The sequence below is a fragment of the Lytechinus pictus genome, chromosome 2 (genome assembly GCF_037042905.1).
Source record: "Lytechinus pictus isolate F3 Inbred chromosome 2, Lp3.0, whole genome shotgun sequence".
Lineage (NCBI taxonomy): Eukaryota > Metazoa > Echinodermata > Echinoidea > Temnopleuroida > Toxopneustidae > Lytechinus > Lytechinus pictus.
Genome location: NC_087246.1, coordinates 31036667 through 31061087, shown reverse-complemented (window position 1 = coordinate 31061087; position 24421 = coordinate 31036667). Strand labels below are relative to the sequence as shown.

At 37.6% G+C, this 24421-nt stretch overlaps 1 protein-coding gene across 8 annotated transcripts in view; it reads right to left on the bottom strand.

The window, feature by feature from the left end:
- Positions 1-6150: 6150 nt before the first annotated feature.
- Positions 6151-24421, bottom strand: part of LOC129281473 (uncharacterized) — a 65131-nt gene continuing 46860 nt past the window's right edge. For 6 of the 8 annotated variants that reach the window (XM_064115404.1, XM_064115409.1, XM_064115424.1 and 3 more), the window contains 10 exons: positions 23130-23450; positions 22397-22717; positions 21664-21984; positions 20226-20546; positions 19493-19813; positions 18003-18314; positions 17473-17793; positions 14779-15099; positions 14105-14437; positions 6151-13414 (listed from right to left, as the gene is read on the bottom strand). In XM_064115404.1, the coding sequence (XP_063971474.1) occupies positions 13407-13414; positions 14105-14437; positions 14779-15099; positions 17473-17793; positions 18003-18314; positions 19493-19813; positions 20226-20546; positions 21664-21984; positions 22397-22717; positions 23130-23450 (2900 nt within the window). In that variant the 3' untranslated portion in view covers positions 6151-13406. The remainder of the gene's footprint in view (positions 13415-14104; positions 14438-14778; positions 15100-17472; positions 17794-18002; positions 18315-19492; positions 19814-20225; positions 20547-21663; positions 21985-22396; positions 22718-23129; positions 23451-24421) is intronic. The other 2 variants (XM_064115414.1, XM_064115419.1) reach the window with 2 other exon arrangements.

Here is a 24421-nt window from a genome sequence, read left to right as displayed (position 1 = left end):
ATAATACCATTGCCGAGTGACAGCGGTATATTGTATTATGTTTAATGTTCTTTTTTTTACTAAGATTTTAATTCAGAAATGTACATGTATAATGAGAACTGAAAGAGAAAAAGAGAATGTTATTGGCAACAATAGTCAAACAAGACTAATTATAGATAATTCGATACCATACAACGATAGAACAAAGATGGATATTAGAGAATCCAGTATTATCAATTCACCGACAAGTTGATATCCCATGAACATGAAGCAAACTGACTTCTTTCGATGAAAATTTACCTCATCAGAATAAACAAGTATTGCAGTGTATTTTTTACTGTTATTTCTAGGAACATTCCTTGTTTCTGAGCGTTTTATGGTGACAGAATTTATAATGAAAATTATCTTTTGAAAAACTGATTTGGTTATCTCATGCAGCTGTAACGGTTTCGGTTACACTTCGTAATTCCGAAAGTTCGTAATTCCGAAAGTTCTTTATTCCGAAGGTTCGTAATTCTGAAACACGTAAATTGCCTATACCTCGATGTTCGTTATCCGAAAACGAAAAAGGGTTCGTTAATCCGAAAATTTTGTGGCGTTATTCCGAAAACGAAATAAGGTTCGTTGTTCCGAAGGTTCGTTAATCCAACAAGTGGAATGCCTCTGGCCGTCTCACCTGCATCACGCGATTCAATATAGCAGCAGTGCTGATTTTGAAAACTACTATAACTCGCACAAGATGTTCAGTGATACTTGGTTACTCTTATTTACACGTTTTATGAACTAGACCAATACACTTATAGAGATATGATGGCAATTTAACAAATACCCCCAACGTGGCCAAAGTTCTTTGACCTTACATGACCTTGATCATGTGACCTGAAACTCGCACAGGATGTTCAGTGATACTTGATTACTCTTATGTCCAAGTTTTATGAACTAGACCAACACACTTTCAAATTTATGGCTGTAATTCAACAAATACCCCAATTTGGCCAAAGTTCATTGACCCTAAATGACCTTTGACCTTGATCATGTGACCTGAAACTTGCACAGGATGTTCAGTAATACTTGATTACTATTATGTCCAAGTTTCATGAATCAGATCCATAAACTTTCAAAGTTATGATGGTAATTCAACAGATACCCCCAATTCGGCCAAAGTTCATTGACCCTAAATGACCTTTGACCTTGGTCATGTGACGTGAAACTCATGCAGGATGTTCAGTGATACTTGATTAACCTTATGTATAAGTTTCATGAACTAGGTCCATATATTTTCTAAGTTATGATGACATTTCAAAAACTTAACCTTAGGTTAAGATTTTGATGTTGATTCCCCCAACATGGTCTAAGTTCATTGACCCTAAATGACCTTTGACCTTGGTCATGTGACATGCAACTCAGGCAGGATGTTCAGTAATACTTGATTAACCTTATGGCCAAGTTTCATGAACTAGGTCCATATACTTTCTAAGTTATGCTGTCATTTCAAAAACTTAACCTCAGGTTAAGATTTGGTGTTGACGCCGCCGCCGCCGCCGTCGCCGTCGCCGTCGCCGTCGCCGTCGGAAAAGCGGCGCCTATAGTCTCACTCTGCTATGCAGGTGAGACAAAAACGAAATAAGGTTCGTTGTTCCGAAGGTTCGATAATCCGAAAACGAATTACGGTTCGTTGTTCCGAAGGTTCGTTAATCCGAAAACGAAACAAGGTTCTTTATTCCGAAGGTTCGTTAATCCGAAAAATGAACACCGGGAAAGCAGAGGAAGGGCAAGTGTGGTGGTGAAGGGGGGGGGGGGGGGGGGGAGAAACACTGTTGCTGTTCAATTGTTATGAGAATGGGAAGGCAAGGGCGGCCGAATGAATTTTCGTTTTGGTGGTTTTTGGGTGTGTTTTTTGGCTGCCTATAGGCGCCCAAAGGAAGGCATTTAATTAATTTCTTCCTACCGGGTATACCCATTCACCTCACCCGGGTTGAGTGCAGCACAGTGTGGATACATTTCTTGTTGAAGGAAATTACGCCATGGCTGGGATTCGAACCTACGACCCCTGTTTCATAGTCAGAAAACTAATCCACTGGTCCACAACGCCCCACGTAAAAAGTAAACATTTCGAGCATTTTTTGTAATCATGAAAAAAGGATAAACATTATTAACACTAGGCGTAACGATCAATACAATTATATTAACATTTATATTCTTTATCACTGTCATATGTTATCTTATGTTCATTTCACACACACATATACATATTGAGACAGTGATGTTGGCACTCCATACACACATTAACAACCAGACTGGCTGGACCTGAACTGTATATCACTTCTCAATCCGTGTCGTTATTTCTGTTTATCTCAGAGTCAAACCAACCCACATATCATCGTAACAATCACCATTTTATTATGATCATCGTTTGGGATTATCATGATCATCATTAGTATTATTTTTATTTTTATTACCAGCAGAAGCTCTTATTAAAAATGACATCCCCTCCAATACAAATCCTATTATCCGGAGGTTACTCGCACGCGACCAACACACTTAATCCCCTGCATCTTTAAACCATTTGCTTGGGCAGCAATTGCTCAGATAAAATCGAAAATCGTATGCTTGATCCGGCCGCCTATTCTTAATGTAATACATGCTTTGGCCACAACACAAACATGTATCATCGTCCGTTATTTTATTATTGCATAATATCATGTTATCTTGTAAGGACAACACCGTTCTTGTTACCAAAATGAATTAATTTCATTTTCGGAAATACGAACCTCATTTAATTTTCGGATTAACGAACCTTATTTCGTTTTCGGACTAACGGACCTTCGGAATTACGAACCTTATTTCGTTTTCGGATTAACGAACCTTCGGAATAACGAACCTTCGGAATATCCGAACCTTCGGAATAACGAAGCTTCGGAATTACGAATGTATGCGACGGTTTCAGTGTAAGCACCTCCCATACCAAGCTCAACCTATATCTATATTTATAATTAATTTGAAAAACAAAGCTGCAAATTTATGAAAACATCAAACTATCTGTCAACTTTAATTAGTAAACAGCTAAGGCCAACTTTCTAAACGGTATGTGAATTATAATATTTTAACATCCTGAATTTACCCAATCCAAACATATATATATATATTTGGCGCTACCATGGGCCAAAGTAAGCCAAAAAAAATCCATATTTCTTGTAAACGACCATTTTGGAATTTAGATATGATAATATGATTGAAATAGAGTACATAAGTAATGACGTCACAAAACACTTTTTTTTTTTTGCATTTTAGCATTTTTGATACCATATTATGGTAGAGCATGATAAAAAATATCCACTACCAAAATATGGTGGGAATCGGTCTATGGGGGCCTAAGATATGACCTCACGAATACATTGACTTCAGTGGGGCTAATTATGTATTTATGAGGTCATGTATTGCGGCCCCATGGACCGATTTCCACCAATGGTTTGGGGGGTTTTCATCCGGGGACATCCGTATAGTCCGCGGGTCCATTAGTCCACGGGTCTGATAGTCCGCGGGTCCGTTAGTAACCTTTCATCATGCTCTACCAAAATATGGTATAAAAAAAGCTGATATGCAAAAAATTAAAATTGATGACGTCACACTTCGATACTATTTCGTATGATCAATGAGAATAAAATGGCATTTGAACTCCCCTTAAAATGCCACCGGGTGGCAAACAATGTCCCTTTTCCCGTGATAGCATGGCTCTTCAATTCAAGCGATATAAAATAGTGTCTTGAGAGAATTTTCCACTGTCGCTTTCTCTTCAACAAATAAAATCACTTTAAGTGAGAATACACCCTTTTCTGCAACCGAAAATTGCGTACATTGTATTCTAACAATGCCCCCCTTTTAATGAAAAAATGTTGCGCACACTGTATACTACAATATGCATAACAGGATAATATGGGACTTCCAAGTCAATATGCACAAATTATTCTTCTCGCGATTCGAGTTTTCATTATTTTGTATAACGAGATACGCAACCTGTTCAAGATTACAATCAAGATCCTCATCTTCTAGTTCATCATCAATGTTATTTTGTACATATTACTTTTTGAATGTAATATTGAATTGCTCGTTTAAGTATTCATTATTGAAATGTTTTTTAAGTAATGTGTTCCAATTTATTTGTAAAGTCTCCTATACCCAGAATGGATTGTTGAATAAAAAAATAAGCTTTCAAATATTTATCGAGCTGAAATTTTACATATACAGGCGTATAAAAACGACATGCATGTTAAAGACTATTTGTAAAATTACTAATAGGATACGTATCTTAATAAACAATGCAAGCTGAAAATGTTTACATTTATTATATTCTCGAGCTACATATTCTCGAGCTATATAATTTTGACGATGAACTGAAAAAGGGACATTTTTAGAACTGCTGATTTATACGTAGGCCTATATCTCTAATCAAAATGCAAGCGTGCAATTTGAGATGAAAATGTTGAATATTCAGACCTTACATTTTAATCATTTTTTTCAGTCATGAACAAAATGTAAATCAAGCAAAATAATAACAGCTCGATATGTAAGCAGTTCAAAACGTAGGCCTATTCAAATGCCATTTAATCTTATTTGAACACTCAATGCGAGTGAAAGTTTTATACAGGCCCATAGTCACCTGAGAGTTTTTCTAAACTCCTCAAAAAAAGTTTGGAACTCTGACTTTGATCGATAATCCCTCCTCGGTTTTAGTAAATATCAATGTGTAACTAATATTAATGAATAGATCATTTAATTTTCTTTAAATGATACCCTACATGATATGATTATGGTTCGAATGGAGGTGCAGTGCCTTGAAATGTGGGACAAGTTCAAAATTCAAAAGTTGCAAAATCACACAATATTGAAAGTCACTGTTCTTTTTTCCGTGGTGATGAGTGAGTTTCTTTTGTTTTTCAAGATTACCATGGAATCAAACACACCTCTGCACAAGCAAACACATAACAAACAAACATGCATGGGTATTTCAAACCACGACTCAAACCATGTTATCTCACAGAACAATCAGTACATGAACCACAACAAAACATAAAAAAGAAGAAGCAGGAGCTTGATTTGAATAGATTTTAATCTCTATTGACACAGACAAAAGAATCATGTTCTGTATTGACCCTTCATGACTATTTCTGCTCGTTTTGTAGCTTTTCAATTCAGTCCTCATCCAACACGTTTGAATCCTGCTCTTATCGTGATGGCATGATCATAACAAGCATGGTATCATTTTAAAGAAAATTAAATGATCTTTTGAATAATATCAAATATGCATTGTGTTAAATTGGCAGTTGGGGGGAATTAATGGCCAAACTCAGATTTCCAAACTTTTTTTTGCTCGTTTTGCAGCTTTTCAATTCAGATCTCATCCAACACTTTTGAATCCTGCTCTTTTCGTGATGGCATTATCATAACAAGCATGGTATCATTTAAAAGAGAATTAAATGATCTATTGAATGATGTCAAATAGGCATTGTGTAAAATTGGGAGTTGGGAGAAATTAATAGCCAAACTCAGATTTCCAAACTTTTTTTGAGGGGTTTATTTCTTTCCACCCCCTTATGTTTAGTGACTATTCTTACTTGGCTTTTCCCCCCAGCCCTTCTTAAATTGTTTTTCTTTTACTTCCGTCTATCCGTTCAACAGCCTACAATATGAATACCACGTCACCATTTTTTCTTTTGTTCTTTCATTGTCCGGATTTGGTGGAAATGGGGAGAGACACAGGAAAAACAGAGATATGAAGGAGGGGGGATCAAGAGAGATATAGAGAGAAGGTGGGGGAGAAGTGAGGGAAGCAGGAGAGAACAAAAGGGTGAGAGAGAGAGAGAGAGAGAGAGAGACGGGGAGAACTTGAGAGAAGAGGAAAGATAGCGGGAGACCTAAAGAGTGAAATAGAGAGATAGGCTCGGATTCCGTTCTCTCTTCATGTTGCTTTACCCTTCCAAGGCACACACGCCGACATATTATCCTCCTCTCTCTCCCTCCTCCTCTTTTCCTTCCAACTTTATCTATTCTATATCCCCTCATCTATCTTTTATGTCATATGATACATTCCCAGATCACTCTGTACTAATAATTCTCTATGTATTCTGATTAGACCAAGCAGCTTAAAACTAACAAAACACACATTCAAATTCATTCGTTTTATCCCATCACCTCTTCCGTTTATTTTTTCTGGTAAAACCAAAATATCATGGTGACATTCAAATAAAAAAAAAACATCACAATTGATTCTTGACCATTTGTTGAGCCTGCAGCCTCAGAATCTTGAACAGTTTCGTTTGGGCAAAACCATGCACAGCTACTGGGCATCAGCTTCATGGCTAGTTCACGAGTTTGATTTGAATATGCAAGCAAATTTGTTAGAATCCATAAATTTGACATCCATACCTGATTTCATATTTTAATATAATAGTTGCTGGTCACTTAGCGTGGATGTGGTATGCAACTTATCTATCTATGTTCTCTCTTGTATGGTTGGCGGGCTGTAGGCCAACAGAATTATTCGGTCAAGAATCAAATGTGACGTTTTGTTCGAATGACAGGACAACGAGACAGATAATTATATTCCCAATTCCAACGATGAAAAGTGACACTTTATTCCCAAATACAGCAGAGAATTACCTTACAGACATCCATAACATATTTATAAGTTATTCGTACTTAATAATAGTTAGAATGGTGGAATGTAAATGATGGATTATTAGAATCATAGCAATATTGATGTAATGTTTATAAAACACATTAACTTAAGTGAACTGCAAGCTACATAATGTGTATTTGCGTAATAATCTTAACATACTTGTCATTTAAAAAAAATTGATATGAAAACACAAAATTAAAAACTGTCTAACCATAAGTATGGCATTGTCTTCATAATTCAAATTTGTAATGTCCCCTCTTTTTATTGAAAAAATCACAAAATCTATCTAAATCTCAACAAATCACAATGGAAATTGAAATAATTATAATTTTAGAAATAAGGCAGATCTGAAGTGCTTTACGTTTAAATAAACAAAACTTTAAATGTACGGCATAGACAATTATCACTTATAGGTATATTAATAAACTTAAACTGAGTCAATATTGCATCAAGTGGTGACATATGAATAACCAATTTCAACAATTGAATATATCGAGCTGAGGCACCATGCAAATCAAATGCACCCTACACAATGCAGTATATCAAAACAAGCTTATTATTTTATCATTTCTTCCCTAAACTGGCCAATTCTCTACCTCTACATACAAGATAAAATCAGTTAATATATTCACATCACATGTGTACCACTGAAAATCAGTAGTTAACAGATTAACCCATGGCTCTTTGCAGAGGCGTCGATCCTGGGGGGGCAGGGGGGGCGATCGCCCCACCAATGAAAATATTGGGGGGGCAAACATATCGTTTTGCCCCCCCCCCCCAATAATTCCGCATGTGTAAAAAACAAAATAAGATTGCAATGTTACACAGAAATCAGCAAGCGAGATCGAAATACACACCTCGTTCTTTATTTAAAATCATGCTCAAAATGTCCGCTTTTCAGATTGGAATATAAAAATTTTCAGCTCGCGCTTCGCGCTCGCATCATTTCTGTAGCAAATACCCATACTTTTCATGATTATTAAGAGAATAGAATGTCCCGTTTTCAGTTCTAAACCTCAAAATAACTCGCGGTTCGATTTGCAATAATCTTTGGTTGGATATATGCTTGTTCTTAATTAAAAACGTCCATTAAACCATTTTTTTCTGATCGAAATATCAAAATTTTCAGCTCGCACTTCGTGCTTGCATTTATTGTTTTTCAGATACCCATCTTCATCATTGGTACCAAATATGCTTAGAATATCAACCTTACAGGTCAGAATATAAAGAAATTTCACCTCGCTCTCGGCACTCGCATTATATCTGTGAGATATGTATCCTCCTCATGAGTTACTACAAACAGTCCTAAACAGGCACCTTTTTCCTGTTATCAGATCATTATACAAAAAATTTCAGCTCGCGCTTCGCGCTCGCATTAATTTGTTGGTGAGATATGTGTCTCAATCTCATGGGTCATATATATATATATATTTATGTGTGTGTGTGTGTATATATGCCTATATATATATAGGCATATATGTGTGTGTGTTTGTTATGTGCGATCGAGCGCCTTTGGAAAGTTGATTCAGCGCCATTGTGGATTGCTGCCCTCTGTTGGGCAGGGTTGTATATGTTACACATGCGATCGTTGTCATCGGCCCTTATCCGGCCAGCTCTGTGTAGAGGTACAATGTCATTAAAATATAGACCATAAGATTATTGTGATTGACGTCTAATCATTTAATGGTGTGGTGACAGCTGGGATCTACCCTGTCATTGCCTGTTTATGATGGCATTTGCTAAAACTAGCAGTCAGTCGGTCGGCCAAAACTAGTCGTGATAGGTAATCTTTCCTAATTTGTCGGTCTTGGCTCGTACCTCTCGCAGTAGCTGTAGTCCCATGTATAGCCTCAGCTATGGCTTTACCCCCACAGAGGTTGCACCCTCAACCTCGCCCCCAGTGCCAGGCCCCAACCCGCGGCCGCCCTCACGTAGATTTTTTTAATCACTATAACTTACACATTAATACAAATCAAAAGAATGAAAGAGTGACTGAGAATGCGAATGAATGTAACAGTCTTGATTATGATTATGATGATTTTGATGATTATGCTGAGAAGTTAAATGATGGTGATTGTAGAGAAAAGATCTCAGAGTTTGAGTTAGTTGAGTTTGACAATCACAATGAGTGTGAGTTTGATTACAATCACAATGAGTCTGAGTTTGATGATGAGCCCATATGGGACAATCCTATTCCTAACAATCATCCTCCCTCAGTTAAGGTTTTACATACTAGTGTCAATTACAGTAGGCCAAATGTTAGTCTAGGTCCTATTGATCTAGATAGTTGCCCTTTATGTTTAGCAGCTAAGCGCCCAAGTCACCACCACATCAGTGACTGTGAATACCTCCCTCAACATGAGAATAATATCATTGCGCAAGCTCGCCAAGCAGCAAGTACACTAGGATACACTAGAAAACTCACAGTGAATGATTGTTACGAAAAGTATAATCGTGAGTCTGACAAGAATTTGTCAGATTGTGTCAGTGATTTAGATTATGATAGTGATTTTGACAATTTGTCAAGTATTGATTGTGACAAAGTTCCTGGTAGTGCTCTAACCGCAGATCCAGATATTTCTGGAATCAGTCGTCAGTCATATGTTCGTTGGGACAGTCCTCTTGGTTGCCTTGTTGACTCGTCGAAGTCAGACGAGTCGCCTCTAGTTCTTGAAGTTGCTCTCAGCAGTACTAATGACAATGACGATTCATCGAAGTTCGATGGATTACATCAAGGATACCATTCTCTGCCACATTGTCCAGTGGCTGACTCATCTGTGGTGCCTAGGCAGGTCAAGATACTTCCATTTATTGACCTGTATCATGGTCAGCAGTGTGTCCGGGTCACCTTAGTCAGTGGGTCATCACAGAATTTCATAGCGTACTCAACTGCTTTGAGTCTTGGTGCTGATATCTTTGACACGTCCTCAGGTACGTGTTATGTCGATAGTTCAAGCCTGCCTTATGTAATTGTTGGAGAGACGCAGCTCGTACTTACAAGGGATGATAATAAATTCGTCTTTGAAGGCCTAGTCGTCGAGACTGATACTGAGTTAGCCCGAGCTGGTATCCCTTTCTTAGAAGTGAATGATGTCTCTGTCCGTCCTTCTCGGCGTTCGGTCACGATTGCTAATGGGTCCTCTTACACCTATGGCCCAGCGCCGGCCCATGCGCGTCTCGATAGAGCGCATTCGGTTGTCGTCTCGTCAGTCGTTCCTCCCATTGGCGAACATAGCATTACATCTCAGGTACCTCACACTGATCTTCTGGCCAATGTGGAGACAAATTCCTCCAGCTGCAACGTCAATGAAGAGGCTCACGTCCACGTCAAGCCAATAATTACCAGAAACCAAGTCGCTGTGGATGCCCGTCAGGATGCAGTTTGTCCTAAGATACCCCGATCGTACAACCTTGGTGGTACCTCCACTGCTCTTGAAGTCCATCCTGATAGCGAAATCACCAAAGTCCAACCGGAACCTCAATCCGGTGGTCTGTCCTCCCAAGTACCATCAGATACCGACCAGTGCCGCCTTGGTGATTCTCTGGCAGATGCGTCCCCTACTCATGAGCCCGGGGATTGCTCCTTAGTCACCAACCTCAATGGCGAACCAAACCTTCACTGTTCCTTGAAGGTTGAGTACCCTCCAGGACGCCCCCCTGATTGGACTCCTCCTACTACCCTTGGACTGTTTGCCTCCATCCCTGCCTATGTGCACTCCAGGATGGTCTCTATCACGCCCATGATGTCTGACGTAAGGAGGTTTGCCCTGCCCCTTCCATTGATCGCTCGTACTCGGCCAGGTCTCCCTTTCAGCTTGAGATTGGGACCCCCTCATGGACGCCCCCCGGACCACACCTATAATCGCTACCCGTGATTGATTCTCTGGACACTTGGACCATGTTATTCCCATGTACCATGCTGGATGAACTATGAACTCTTAGCCTTTACCCAGGATTTGGTTGCTTCTGTTTTTGCGAAAACTGGACTGCTTAATTGGTTTCCTTTAACTTTGATGTCATTATGGACATTCTTGCTTTTGGTTGTAATCTGATTTTATTGATATTAAAATAATTGATTGCCTTATGTATTTTTTATGTTTTTATACTTTTGTTTGTATGGACTTTTTTGGGGTATAGAATAACCCTGATAATTAAAGTCGCTATATGAATAAAGCTTTTTATGCAATTCATGTATTGATTTACTACAGAAACTGATTTGATGTCTGCTCGTAATTATGAGACGTGTGTGATCTTGTATGTAGTGTGATTTTTAACAGATGTTTGTTATGCATGGGTATGAGTTTGTTTTAATGCATGCCTGTTGTTCCTTTGCTGGAATTATTTTGGGTGTATAAAATTGTTTCATTTATTTGAACTTTATATATCATGACAATGACATTGTTGTATGATACATGTATTTTGCATTGATAAGCTTTGATTGTTGTACCCCCCCCCCCCCAGTTTATTGCCCTTAATTGTTTGTGATTATTTGGTATGATTAGGATTGCTCTCTTTTACACGGGCTTTTACAGCTATATGAAGTGAGCTATTTATGTATTGTTTATTGTGAACTGCTTGGACTATAGTTTTAAATATCCCCCTTTTGACTGATGGTTTTACTGAGAGTGGTCATTTTGTATATTACTTTATCAGTTAATACCTTTATTTATGTTGTTTATTAGCTGTACAGGTTGGATGGACTGTTGTCTTATTATTTCTTGGTGTAATTATTTTCATGTTGCAGGTAGGGAGTTGTGTACAAATAGGCCTATGTGTATGTTTTGGTAATTTGTACTCATTTATTATATTTATATATAAAAAGTTGCAGTTTATTTATGATTTATGGATGATTTTATTTGACTTGTATATATGTTATAACATGTGGTAAGTTTTAGACTTATTACTGTAACCATATGTAGAGATTGAGGGGTATTAGTTTGCATGCCCCTTGCACAGTATTTATTCCAAGGCTTTGTGTAAAGGAACGGGTTTTTTATTTTATTTTAGGTCATGGTGATTAAGACACATATCTTATTTTTTGCTTTTACAAACAACTTAGGCTGATTTATATGGGCAATGTTTTGCATAGGTGGAAATTGATTTTTATTATAGTTGCTGTATTTACATAGCTTGTTCATTGTTAAAAGAAGTTGGCTTTTATTCAGTTCCCTATTAGGCTATTATGTAAAAAAAAAAAAAAAAAAAAGAAAAGTTGCCATGGTAAGCTATTATCTGTCTACGACATGTTGTGATGGGTTAATAGATGGAAAAAGTAATTGTGTTATTTTAATTGAGTTGTATGTATCTTATGTTGGTAAACAGGTATGTACACTGTAGTTGATGATAGTGATACAGGTAATTTGTATTAGTGATAAGACAATGATTATTTATAGTGATACAGGTACTTTGAAATATTAATAAGACAATCATTATTTATGTAAGTGAACTGGTATATGCACTATAGTTGGTAATAGTTTTACAGGCACTTTGAATGATTGATAAGGCAATGATTATTAGCAAATGAGTAATTGCAGTAATTTAGAAAGTTGATTGAAGGGAAAGTTAGAGAAGTTAGTAGAGGGAAAGAAAAGATGGTCACGCCATTGTGGATTGCTGCCCTCTGTTGGGCAGGGTTGTATATGTTACACATGCGATCGTTGTCATCTGCCCTTATCCGGCCAGCTCTGTGTAGAGGTACAATGTCATTAAAATATAGACCATAAGATTATTGTGATTGACGTCTAATCATTTAATGGTGCAGGATTTTGCCCCCCCAATCTGAAAAATGGATCGACGCCCCTGCCTCTTTGGACCCAAGTCGTCCTTGGACGAAGACTATGGGAATTACACAGTAAAAACAAAATTATACAACGCTGTTTAGTATATGAACCTTACAGTAATTGTTTAAACAGTTTAAACAAGTGTTTAAATCTTAAGCAACAAAGTTTAATTTTCAATATCTAATCTTCAATAAATTAAACATGATTGTTTAAACGGTTAAACAAATACTGTAAGGTTCATATAGTAAACAGCGTTGTATAAAATCTTAAACAGCGTTTTTACTGTGTACAGAAATTGGTAGAAAACAGATTAACCCATGGCATAATATGGACCCAGCTGGTCTGTGGGCGAAGACTGTGAATTACAGAATTTAGTACTCAACAGGTTAACTCATTGTTTCCTGGGACCAAGTAGTCCCTGGACAAAGGTTACGGGAATAACAGAAATTCGTAGTCAACAGGTTAACTCACTGCCTACTGGAACCAAGTAGTCCCTGGGCCCGTTGCACAAAAGTTACAATTATGGTAACTTTTTCATGCAATAGTAACTTGCATGGAATCCTTGATGTTGATTGGCTGTAGATCAGCGTTACCATGGTAGTTACCATAATAGTAAACTATTATGCAACTGGGCCCTGGACGAAGACTATGGGAATAAGAGAGTTTGATATAGTCAACAGGTTACTTCTTCAACTACAAAATATAGTATTCAACAGGTAAACCAATTATTGTCTACTGAAATCAGGTTGTCCTTGAACAAAGACTATGGGAATTAAAAAAGATGTGTGTCTCGTTTCTATAATGACTTAATTCAAAGTATGAATTAAACCCTAAATAAAAACACCTGTAGTAATATATGCTAAAAATGCAAAAAGAAGAGATGGTTCATGATATACCAATGAGAAGAAACAAATCCAAAGTCAGTACCAAATTGAAATTGACATCCTGCCTTACGATCAGGAAAAGTCAGATCAGTCATCTGGAGGAAAACAAAAGAAAAACACAAATTAATCATCAGTAAACAAGTAAACTGGAACCCCACCTAAACAAGACATCCAGATTGTTAAGATCCATTATTTCTTTACCATGTAATATATAGCATTGCAATAACACAATGTAATAAAATAGCTTTTTATTATTTGGTCATTGTATTGTTTCATATATTTGTCAGTCATATCATTCTTATACTGCAACCTGATCTGGTGAGATCTACACATGACTGCCAAAATGATTTTTTTTTTATGGGAAAAATCAGAATCCACATGGGAGGCCTTTCAATTACCAACCTTGCCAGAGTTTGTGCGCCTTTTTTTTTACCTTTTACCTTAATTTTAACCCACAAGCTTTGCTTTTTTAATTCACCCTTTTCCTCGTCTTCTATTTTTCATGGTTTAAAATACATTTATATGGTCTTATGTGTTGTGAATTTGTAAATTGTTTAATGAATTGGAAATAAAAGACGTTGAATTGAATCAAACGAGGTAACAGAATAAGAAAAAAATGTTTTACATAAACCCAAAACATACACCAATACTGTTTATCATTCCACTCTCTTAGTATGATTGTTCCCCTTCTTTGGGTGATTAAGGTCTATCAATGTTATTGTTTTGACAATACATACTAATTAGAGCAAATGCGATCGGCCAGAAAGCAAAATAAAACTACATACCAGATATGTAGCAGTGGACTCCAGCATCCTCGAAGTGGTTACAGTCGTGGACGAGTGGATGATTACTGGGACACTCAAAGAGATCGGCTTCAGTCCCTCGACACTGGACGTTGTCCAGGATAATCTTCCCGGTCCCTTCTCCGAACATAGCATTTCCGAAAGGAATCGCCACGTCCCCAAGGCCAAGAGCTTGACAGACCACCCGAGCAGCATGCTCGTCCCAGAGATCATCACAAACTGTTCCCCACTCTCCTTGGTAACGGACCTCAACCCGGCCTTCATTGAATGATGATCCTCCAACTAGACGGATTGAGTCCGGGGAGAGCAACAAATCTGCACGATTGTGAAACGTTTTGAAAGATATAAGGTACATCCTCTCCAGACCAAGTCTGTCAATACTTTGAAGCACAGTATTACTTTGGTCTATCTATCAATCAATCAATCAATCAATCCTACCTGGGTATCACTTTTTTTTATATAAATTTTGTTTGGATGTCAGTTACTGATTAGCTAAGAATAAAGAAGGGTACATCAGTGGAAAGGTATATTCAGCTTCAAAAAAAAAAACTGTCACCTACTGCTGGCTCAGCAGAAGCCCAACCATCTGACCAGAACAAGCCTAGGTGTCTATTAAAACAAAGACATCATCTCATTTTTCTTTCAACCAAACTCACCAGGTGCCGCCTGGCTGCATGAAACTCCCGCATCTTCACCATGTACACAATTGTGATCGAATGCTCCATTATTAGGACAATCCAAGATGCTTGTTTCAGTTCCGCCACACTCGACATCGTCAAGAATGATGCTTCCACTGCCTTCTCCAAAGTGGGCATTAGAATAAGCAGTCCCTGAATCACCCAGACCAAGGATCTGACACACCACTGTAGCATCTGTGTCATCCCAGAAATCATCACATACAGTTCCCCATTCACCGTTGTATTGGACTTCCACGCGGCCTTCGGAATTCAACGAACCACCCACAAGACGGACCGATCCTAGTAAACAGTAGCAAAAATATAATCAGACATAAACTTTTCTGCTTTAAATTCATACATTGTGTACTCTTTGTTTTAATGTGGGGTGCCAGATATTATGCATGACACAGAATTTTCCCTTCCGTCTGGCTCGTCATGAGCAAGTGCAGATCAGAGTTGAAGACTTTTAGTCGTGCGACTTGGACTCGAGTTGTGACTTGACTTGCTACATGCCCAAAAGACTTGAGACTGTATAGCATAAGTGTTATTCCCAAAACCATCACATATAATACCCCCATTCTCCATCAAAATTAACCTCCATACGACCTTCAGTATCTGATGTGTCATCGACAAGACTAATCAATTCTTCATGAAGGAATATTTGGCCTACAAATATTTTACTCTTTGTTTGGTTATCAAAGCACCAATTTTTTAGTAAATCATGGAAAGAAAAAAAATATATATAGATGGCTCCTCGATTGCTAGAATTCAAAATCAATGCCTCTGCGATTGTTGGATCAGAAATATTTAAAACACATCACTTTTTAAAAATTTCAAATGATGACCTAAATAACCGTTTCACTTTTACATTGTGACCTTATGGTCTATTTAGGTGACCTTCACTTTCAAATGGGTACATGAACCAAGTTTGAATCTGATCCCTCATATAGTTATTCGATGATTATCACGATCCGTCAAATGGTTTAGTTATTGTTAAAATGGGACTTATTGAATGACTTTAAACATACTGCCTCTGACCTACATCCCTGTTTTAAAAACATGTTTATGTAATTACATCTTTGCTTTATGCTATGCATTTTTTACGATTTTGCATGATGGTAGAAAAAGATGTCATCTGCTTGGTTACATAGCTAAATTAAACTGAATGTATTTCACTTTATTATGAAATTAGAATGTGGCTGTTAATCTATAAGTAAAATCCTTGTACAGTTCATCTTTTGTTCAGAGACTCTTGGTGAGATACTGATCAACTTGCACAAGAAATAAAACTGAAATGTTTCGTGTATGTCATTTAAAAAAAAAATTATGTAAGTTTTTAATGTTTTCTGATACAAATTGTCAGCAATAATTTTCTCAACATAAAAAATATGTAATGAATTGAATAAGAAAAAGTAAAAATAACTAGCACATCAATGATGAGGAGCTCATTCGGCATCTTGCAACGAAATTTAACACAATTTTTAATTTCAGTCCAGTTGACACTGTAGTGAATTATATTGGTGACATAAATTGAGGAAACAGAATTGAAATTGAAGAACTGACAGAGAAGAAGCATTTTTTTGTGATTTATGAATAAATTTCATATAAATTAGCACTAAAAAAATTCTAGTCAATTTTTTAAATTCTGTGTAGAACCTTGTTGAACCTCATGTAGCTCTCAGATGGAACAAAAAAAAAATCAAAATCGATAAATAAAGAAGCATTTTATGTGAATTTTGAAAAATACGCATAAATTAGCATAAAAAATCTTTCTAATCAAAATTTCAAAAGTCTGTGGAGAAGTTTTGTGAACCTCATGAAGCTCTACCAGATGGAAGCTAAAAAATCAAAATCACTCAATAAATAAAGAAGGAGAAGCATTTTTTTGTGAATTTTGAGAAATGCGCATAGATTAACACTTTAATTAGTTTCAAATTTATGTGTAGAAGTTTTGAATCCCTCATCTGGTGCGATCATTTAAAGCAAACAGAACTGAAATCAGACGAAAAAGAAGCATTTTGAAATTGTAGACGGATGACAGACGACGGACGCCACACCAAGGCATAAAAGGTCATCTGGCCCTTTGGGCCGGATGAGCTAAAAGTTAGCTTAGTAACGCAAACTTTTAATGTGACGGATGTATAATGAAAAATGTTGGGGTGTAATTATTTCCCCTCTCCCCGGACTATAAGAGATAATTATGTACACTTTATTTATCAAAATTATGAATTGGTACTTTGAGAATTAATAATGTAGTAGAAAAAAAAGGTTTGGATTAAGCTTACTTTTAAACTGCCAGTTACTGATTACCGCACAAAAAGTAGTCACACACCTCCACATTTCCAATGATCCATGCTAACAAAAATTTCAACTTGGTTCATTTATTCTTATTGTGTAAATTAACACATGTTAGCCATAGAGAATTTTTAATGTATGCTTTTGGGTATTACCAAATTAATTTGATGCAAAAGTCCAAAGAATTTGTAATTTAAATAAGAATATTGCAGGAAGATCGGGGTTTAAAATGTTAATCCTGTCATCTACTTCAAGGTTACACCAACATAAGGAATGATTATAACTTCATCATAACCACATCTTGTGGGTTCATCTTAATTGTATCTCTGGTCTCAAGAAAGTTAGTATTTTAGCCATTTAATATCAAACAAAACTCACCAGAAGGTGTGTTGCTGCATGAAACTCCTGCATCTTCAGCGTGTACACAGTTGTGAACGTTTGGTCCATTATTAGGACAAGCAAAGAGATCTGTTTCAGTTCCGTCACACTCAACATTGTCAAGAATGATGTTTCCACTACCTACTCCAAAGGCAGCAAAACTATGGGCAACCCCGGAATCACCCAAACCAAGGATTTGACAAACTACTGTAGCATCAGTATCATCCCACAAATCATCACATACAGTTCCCCACTCTCCACCGTAGTAGACTTCTACTCGGCCTTCGGTATCTGATGGTCCACCGACAAGACGGATCGATCCTAGTTCAAAGAAGCAAAATTATAGTTAGACATGAACTTCACTCCATAAATTGATGTACCTGGATTCAAACCTACCAGTTACTTCAAGGTTACACCCATATAAGGAAAGATTACAACATTTTAACCACTTCTTGTGAGATGAACCTTAATCATGTCTAAGGTCTCATAAAAGTTATTATTTGGACCTTCTAATATCTAACAAAACTCACCAGAAGGTGTGTTGCTGCATGAAACCCCTGCATCCTCATAGTGACCGCAGTTGTGATTGAATGCTCCATTATTAGGACAGTCAAAGAGATTTATTTCAGTTCCGTCACACTCAACATCATCAAGAATGATGCTTCCACTACCTTCTCCAAAGTAGGCAACAGTACCGACATCACCCAGACCAAGGAACTGACAAACAACTGTAGCATCAGTGTCATCCCAGTAATCGTCACATACAGTTCCCCATTCACCGTTGTAATAGACTTCCACTCGGCCTTCGGTCTCTGATGAGCCATCCACAAGACGGATCAATTCTAGTTCAAAGAAGCAAAAATATAATTAGACATGAACTTCTCTCCTTTTAATTGTTGCATATATAGTCTTTGGTTTGATATGGGGTCCAGATTACATAACTTTGCCCATGAAACAGATTCTTCTCTCCTGTAAAAATGCCTCGTCCCAAGGTCCTAGTTCAAAGAAGCGAAAGGATAATCAGACATTTGGAGCCTCACATAGAAAGGATCGAGATACGAAGACCCAATTTGATCCAAAAAATCTTTTACATTTCTTAATCATACTCAACAAATTTCTTGGTCATAGCTATATTGAGTCTGATCCAAGTGCTTAGTGAAAAATTGACAAACTTGAGTTGGCCTCCTTTTTTGGGTTGATGACATGGGATACTTCCATTGTTTTGACTGCTCCGTGGTCTCGGGGTGATAATGATGAACCCAAGTTTCATACAAAGTCACAACCCATTCTACAATATTGGATGGGTTATCCTTAAGACTGCCAAGCCTTAGCTGGGATCATGCCTTTCAGCTGCAGAAACTTGATGACAGCTCAATATTCAGGTTTGTCCATTTTTTCATGTGACACCTGATACAAAAATTTAGGAACCTGTAAAAATTAGACTAGATATTACTACGACCAAGAAAATTGGTGGGTAGGAATAAAAGATGCAAAAAATTTCATGGCCTACATCGGGTTTTCATATCTTAATCCTTTCTATGTTAGGCTCAAAACTTTTCAGGTGCCCCTCGTATACTCTTTGTTGTGATATAGGGTTTCAGATTACACAATTTTACCCATGATACAGAATCTTCTCTTCCAAAACACTATGCCTTGTCCTACACGACAAGTGCAATGCAGAGTTGTAGACATGAGTTGTGCGACTTGGACTCGAGTCACTACTTTGCTGACTTGCAACTTGACTTGCTAAATGCCCACATGACTTCAGACTTGACTTGGACTTGCAAGAAAGTTACTTACATACAACTTTGGAGAGGAAAGGCAGCTTTCTCCAAATAATTCTGCAAAGACGAACCGGATGAATAATTTGTAATAGCTTTTTTTAATGCAGAATGACCAAGATTATAAAATGTCAGTTACTTCAAGTTTGCACCCGTAGAAGGAATGATAATAATCTTAATCATATCTAAGGTCTCATAAAAGTTATTATTTGGACCTTCTAATATCAAACAAAACTCACCAGATGGTGTGTTGCTGCATGAAACTCCTGCATCCTCATAGTGACCACAGTTGTGATTGTTTGGACCGTTACTAGGACAAGCAAAGAGATCTGTTTCAGTTCCGTCACATTCAACATTGTCAAGAATGATGTTTCCACTACCTTCTCCAAAGGCAGCATTACTTTGTGCAGTCCCTGAACCACCCAGACCAAGGATCTGACACACCACTGTAGCATCAGTGTCATCCCATAAATCATCACATACAGTTCCCCACTCTCCATCGTAATAGACTTCCACTCGGCCTTCAGTATCGGATGAGCCATCCACAAGACGGATCAATCCTAGTTCAAAGAAGCAAAAATATAATCAGACATGAAATATTCTCCTATAGATTGATGCAGTATATGCTGTTTGGTTTTATATGGGGTTTCAGATTGCACAATTTTGCCCATGAGGAAGAATCTGCTCTTCCTTAACAATATGCCTTGTCCCAAGCAAGTGCAGAGAGGTGGCTGTCTCAAGATTAGTCTGCAAAGATGTAATCCAACCGCATAAATAATTTGTAATAGCTAATTTGTTTTTAAATATATAAAAATACCTGGATTCAATCCTGTCAGCTACTTCAAGATTACACCCATATAAGGAATTATTATAACTCTATAGATTTAGATATGTCTTCCGGGATCACCTTGATCGTATCTCTAGTCTCATAAAAGTAAGTATTTTAACCATCAAATATCAAACAAAACTCACCAGAAGGTGCGTTGCTGCATGAAACCCCTGCATCCTCATAGTGACCGCAGTTGTGATTGAATACTCCATTATTAGGACAATCAAAGATATTAGATTCTGTTCCTTCACACTGAACATCATCAAGAATGATACTTCCACTACCTTCTCCAAAGTGGGCAGCAGAATAAGCAGTACCAATATCACCCAGACCAAGGAACTGACAAACAACTGTAGCATCAGTGTCATCCCAGTAATCGTCACATACAGTTCCCCACTCTTCGTTGTATCTGACTTCCACCCGACCTTCAGTATCTGAGGATCCACCCACAAGACGGATCGATCCTAGTTCAAAGAAGCAAAAATGATATCAGACTTTAACTTCTCTCCTTTAAATTGATGCATTATATAGTCTTAGGTTTAATATGGGGTTTCAGATTACACAACTTTGCCCATGACACAGATTCTTCTCTCCTGTTAAAATGCCTCGTCCCAAGGTCCTAGTTCAAAGAAGCGAAAAGATAATCAGACATTTGGAGCCTCACATAGAAAGGATCGAGATACGAAGACCCAATTTGATCCAAAAAATCTTTTACATTTCTTAATCATACTCAACAAATTTCTTGGTCATAGCTATATTGAGTCTGATCTAAGTGCTTAGTGAAAAATCGACAAACTTGAGTTGGCCTCCTTTTTTGGGTTGATGACATGGGATACTTCCATTGTTTTGACTGCTCCGTGGTCTCGGGGTGATAATGATGAACCCAAGTTTCATACAAATTCACAACCCATTCTACAATATTGGATGGGTTATCCGTAAGACTGCCAAGTTTTAGCTGGGATCATGCCTTTCAGCTGCAGAAACTTGATGACAGCTCAATATTCAGGTTTGTCCATTTTTTCATGTGACACCTGATACAAAAATTTAGGAACCTGTAAAAATTAGACTAGATATTACTACGACCAAGAAAATTGGTGGGTAGGAATAAAAGATGCAAAAAATGTCATGGCCTACATTTGGTTTTCATATCTTAATCCTTTCTATGTTAGGCTCAAAACTTTTCAGGTGCCCCTCGTATACTCTTTGTTGTGATATAGGGTTTCAGATTACACAATTTTACCCATGATACAGAATCTTCTCTTCCAAAACACTATGCCTTGTCCTACACGACAAGTGCAATGCAGAGTTGTAGACATGAGTTGTGCGACTTGGACTCGAGTCACTACTTTGCTGACTTGCAACTTGACTTGCTAAATGCCCACATGACTTTCTCCAAATAATTCTGCAAAGACGAACCGGATGAATAATTTGTAATAGCTTTTTTTAATGCAGAATGACCAAGATTATAAAATGTCAGTTACTTCAAGTTTGCACCCGTAGAAGGAATGATAATAATCTTAATCATATCTAAGGTCTCATAAAAGTTATTATTTGGACCTTCTAATATCTAACAAAACTCACCAGATGGTGTGTTGCTGCATGAAACTCCTGCATCTTCCATGTGCACACAGTTGTGATTGTTTGGACCGTTACTAGGACAAGCAAAGAGATCTGTTTCAGTTCCGTCACATTCAACATTGTCAAGAATGATGTTTCCACTACCTTCTCCAAAGGCAGCATTACTTTGTGCAGTCCCTGAACCACCCAGACCAAGGATCTGACACACCACTGTAGCATCAGTGTCATCCCATAAATCATCACATACAGTTCCCCACTCTCCATCGTAATAGACTTCCACTCGGCCTTCAGTATCGGATGAGCCATCCACAAGACGGATCAATCCTAGTTCAAAGAAGCAAAAATATAATCAGACATGAAATATTCTCCTATAGATTGATGCAGTATATGCTGTTTGGTTTTATATGGGGTTTCAGATTGCACAATTTTGCCCATGAGGAAGAATCTGCTCTTCCTTAACAATATGCCTTGTCCCAAGCAAGTGCAGGGAGGTGGCTGTCTCAAGATTAGTCTGCAAAGATGTAATCCAACCGCATAAATAATTTGTAATAGCTAATTTGTTTTTAAATATATAGAAATACCTGGATTCAATCCTGTCAGCTACTTCAAGATTACACCCATATAGAGAATTATTATAACTCTATAGATTTAGATATGTCTTCCGGGATCACCTTGATCGTATCTCTAGTCTCATAAAAGTAAGTATTTTAACCATCGAGTATCAAACAAAACTCACCAGAAGGTGCGTTGCTGCATGAAACCCCTGCATCCTCATAGTGACCGCAGTTGTGATTGAATACTCCATTATTAGGACAATCAAAGATATTAGATTCTGTTCCTTCACACTGAACATCATCAAGAATGATACTTCCACTACCTTCTCCAAAGTGGGCAGCAGAATAAGCAGTACCAATATCACCCAGACCAAGGAACTGACAAACAACTGTAGCATCAGTGTCATCCCAGTAATCGTCACATACAGTTCCCCACTCTTTGTTGTATCTGACTTCCACCCGACCTTCAGTATCTGAGGATCCACCCACAAGACGGATCGATCCTAGTTCAAAGAAGCAAAAATGATATCAGACTTTAACTTCTCTCCTTTAAATTGATGCATTATATAGTCTTAGGTTTAATATGGGGTTTCAGATTGCACAATTTTGCCCATGAGGAAGAATCTGCTCTTCCTTAACAATACGCCTTGTCCCAAGCAAGTGCAGAGAGGTGGCTGTCTCAAGATTAGTCTGCAAAGATGTAATCCAACCGCATAAATAATTTGTAATAGCTAATTTGTTTTTAAATATATAGAAATACCTGGATTCAATCCTGTCAGCTACTTCAAGATTACACCCATATAAGGAATTATTATAACTCTATAGATTTAGATATGTCTTCCGGGATCACCTTGATCGTATCTCTAGTCTCATAAAAGTAAGTATTTTAACCATCGAGTATCAAACAAAACTCACCAGAAGGTGCGTTGCTGCATGAAACCCCTGCATCCTCATAGTGACCGCAGTTGTGATTGAATACTCCATTATTAGGACAATCAAAGATATTAGATTCTGTTCCTTCACACTGAACATCATCAAGAATGATACTTCCACTACCTTCTCCAAAGTGGGCAGCAGAATAAGCAGTACCAATATCACCCAGACCAAGGAGCTGACAAACAACTGTAGCATCAGTGTCATCCCAGTAATCGTCACATACAGTTCCCCACTCTTCGTTGTATCTGACTTCCACCCGACCTTCAGTATCTGAGGATCCACCCACAAGACGGATTGATCCTAGTTCAAAGAAGCAAAAATGATATCAGACTTTAACTTCTCTCCTTTAAATTGATGCATTATATAGTCTTAGGTTTAATATGGGGTTTCAGATTACACAACTTTGCCCATGACACAGATTCTTCTCTCCTGTTAAAATGCCTCGTCCCAAGGTCCTAGTTCAAAGAAGCGAAAGGATAATCAGACTTTTGGAGCCTCACATAGAAAGGATCGAGATACGAAGACCCAATTTGATCCAAAAAATCTTTTACAATTCTTAATCATACTCAACAAATTTCTTGGTCATAGCTATATTGAGTCTGATCTAAGTGCTTAGTGAAAAATCGACAAACTTGAGTTGGCCTCCTTTTTTGGGTTGATGACATGGGATACTTCCATTGTTTTGACTGCTCCGTGGTCTCGGGGTGATAATGATGAACCCAAGTTTCATACAAATTCACAACCCATTCTACAATATTGGATGGGTTATCCTTAAGACTGCCAAGTTTTAGCTGGGATCATGCCTTTCAGCTGCAGAAACTTGATGACAGCTCAATATTCAGGTTTGTCCATTTTTTCATGTGACACCTGATACAAAAATTTAGGAACCTGTAAAAATTAGACTAGATATTACTACGACCAAGAAAATTGGTGGGTAGGAATAAAAGATACAAAAAATTTCATGGCCTACATTTGGTTTTCATATCTTAATCCTTTCTATGTTAGCCGAAACGCCGAAAACGTGCAAAAGTCTACTTCTGTCCAAAATGTCTAAAATACGAATGGTTCCGTAGTTCTGCTCCCAAACATTCTAAATCCATGTCATTTTCCTCATATTCTCCGAATTTGTAGAGGAATATATTCTGAAGACGTTAAAACATTTTTTAACGTTTTTAAAACTATCAGTGTCCAAAGTAGTTGCGAGTTGGCTTGAATCGGCCTAAAATGCACCGAAAACGTGCAAAACTCTGATAATACCGTCCAAAATGTCT